At 50.5% G+C, this 1,635-nt stretch overlaps 1 protein-coding gene across 1 annotated transcript in view; it reads right to left on the bottom strand.

Moving 5' to 3' along the window:
* The window catches only part of SDE2 (SDE2 telomere maintenance homolog), a 7,324-nt gene extending 7,116 nt beyond the window's left edge, over positions 1 to 208 (bottom strand). Inside the window, exon 1 of the mRNA XM_031061953.1 lies at positions 5 to 208. Within this exon, the coding sequence (XP_030917813.1) occupies positions 5 to 208 (204 nt within the window). The remainder of the gene's footprint in view (positions 1 to 4) is intronic.
* Between the last annotated feature and the right edge of the window lie 1,427 nt (positions 209 to 1,635).

Raw genomic sequence — 1,635 nt, 5'->3', positions numbered from 1 at the left:
CGGCCTTTCCCCAGCCCGTCATGGGCGGAGCCGCGCCGTGGCTCCCGCTGGCGGCGGCGGCAGAGGGAGAGCGGGGAGGGAGCGCTCGCGCCCCCTCAGGGCCGGGCCGGGGGCGCCGCGGGGGCACCGCCGAGCGCCGCCAGTGTGGGAAATGCAGCCGGGACGGGCAGCCCTGCATTGTCCGGCAGTGTCCGGCAGTGTCCGGCATTGTCCGGCAAAAACACGGTGCAAATTTCATTCGAGGATTTGCAGCGCGTCCCTGTGGATCCTCCGCCTTGCTTACTCCCACACGCGGGTTTGCGTAGGAATGGGAACACGCCCAGAACTCTGGTGTCTGGGGGCGATGCGCCTGGGTCACATAACACACTCAAATCACAGGCTATTTGTACCTGAAAGATTTGTCCTAAGTGACCACAGAATGAAACTTGTCAGCCTTAGGTGACAGGTCCTTTTCAATACAATTTCAGCACTGAAGTCACTTTGGTGCATGCTACAGACTCCAGGTGACTCCTGGGTGATCCCAGACATGAGGACAGACTGGGAGATAAATTCATCAGGAACTGCCCTGCAGAGAAGAATTGAAGATTCTTGTGGGTGAAAATCTGCACAGGAACCAGCAGGGAGTACTTCCAGTCCAGAAACCCAAACACATCCAGGGCTGCATCCAAAGGACAGCTGGCATGTCAGGGGAGGCATTTTGCCCCCTTTCCCCTTGTGAGAGACAACTGCTCACTTTGAAAATTTAAAAAGGTTTCTTAAACCTTAACAAAAGAACAACAAAGGATTACATAAGGAAAAAGCTGCAGCACTGGGAACTGCCCCTGGAAAAGCTTGGTGCTTAGGCAACCTGCCTTCAAATATCCTCTGTGTGGAGGGTTATGTTGAAGATGAAGGCATGGAGGAGATCTGAAACCACCAAAGAGTACAATGGTTGCACTGCCTGATCACCATCATACCTCTGTACACATCCTTTCCTGAACAGGTAGAGGTGGGATTTTCCAGAAAGGATGTGTACAGAGGTATGATGGTGATCCAGGCAGTGCAACCATTGTACTCTTTGGTGGTTTCAGATCTCCTCCATGCCTTCATCTTCAACATAACCCTCCACACAGAGGATATTTGAAGGCAGGTTGCTCCCAGATGTCTCTGGTGGGAATTGTTTCAAACACTAGCAAAGATGTGGTTGGCCTGCCCTGAGACCTGCAGGGTGTCATACACCTGTCACTTTACCTCCAAATAACAACATTTCCTGCAGTGCCTTTTTGTTTCATAGCAGCATGGGCAAGGACTATTGCTCACAGCGTCATCTGCCCACTTCAGGTGTGTCCCCAGCCGAGGTGGGAGCTTCCCTGCCAGAGTGGCACCTGGAAAATCCCTGTTAGCAAGTGAGATAGGCTCCTGTGCTGGAGCCTGCAGCTGAATCCAGCTCTTAAGCATGGTGCTGGTTTAGAAAGTAGGGGGTTGTGTCTGAGCTGCTTGTCTGTTCCCAAAAGTTTGGTGATGTGGCTGTCCTACTTCATAATTGAGTGATTTTTCTTTAAAGTTCACTCTCTAAAAACAGATGAGGTTCATTTTTCATGTATTGAACCTTTTTAATTTTTAAATTTGTTTTATTTTATTTGGTTTTTTTTAAAT

The sequence above is a fragment of the Geospiza fortis genome, unplaced genomic scaffold (assembly GCF_000277835.1).
Source record: "Geospiza fortis unplaced genomic scaffold, GeoFor_1.0 scaffold88, whole genome shotgun sequence".
In the NCBI taxonomy this organism is placed as follows: domain Eukaryota; kingdom Metazoa; phylum Chordata; class Aves; order Passeriformes; family Thraupidae; genus Geospiza; species Geospiza fortis.
The sequence above is the reverse complement of the archived record's forward strand: the minus strand, read 5'-3'. Positions and strand labels throughout refer to the sequence as shown.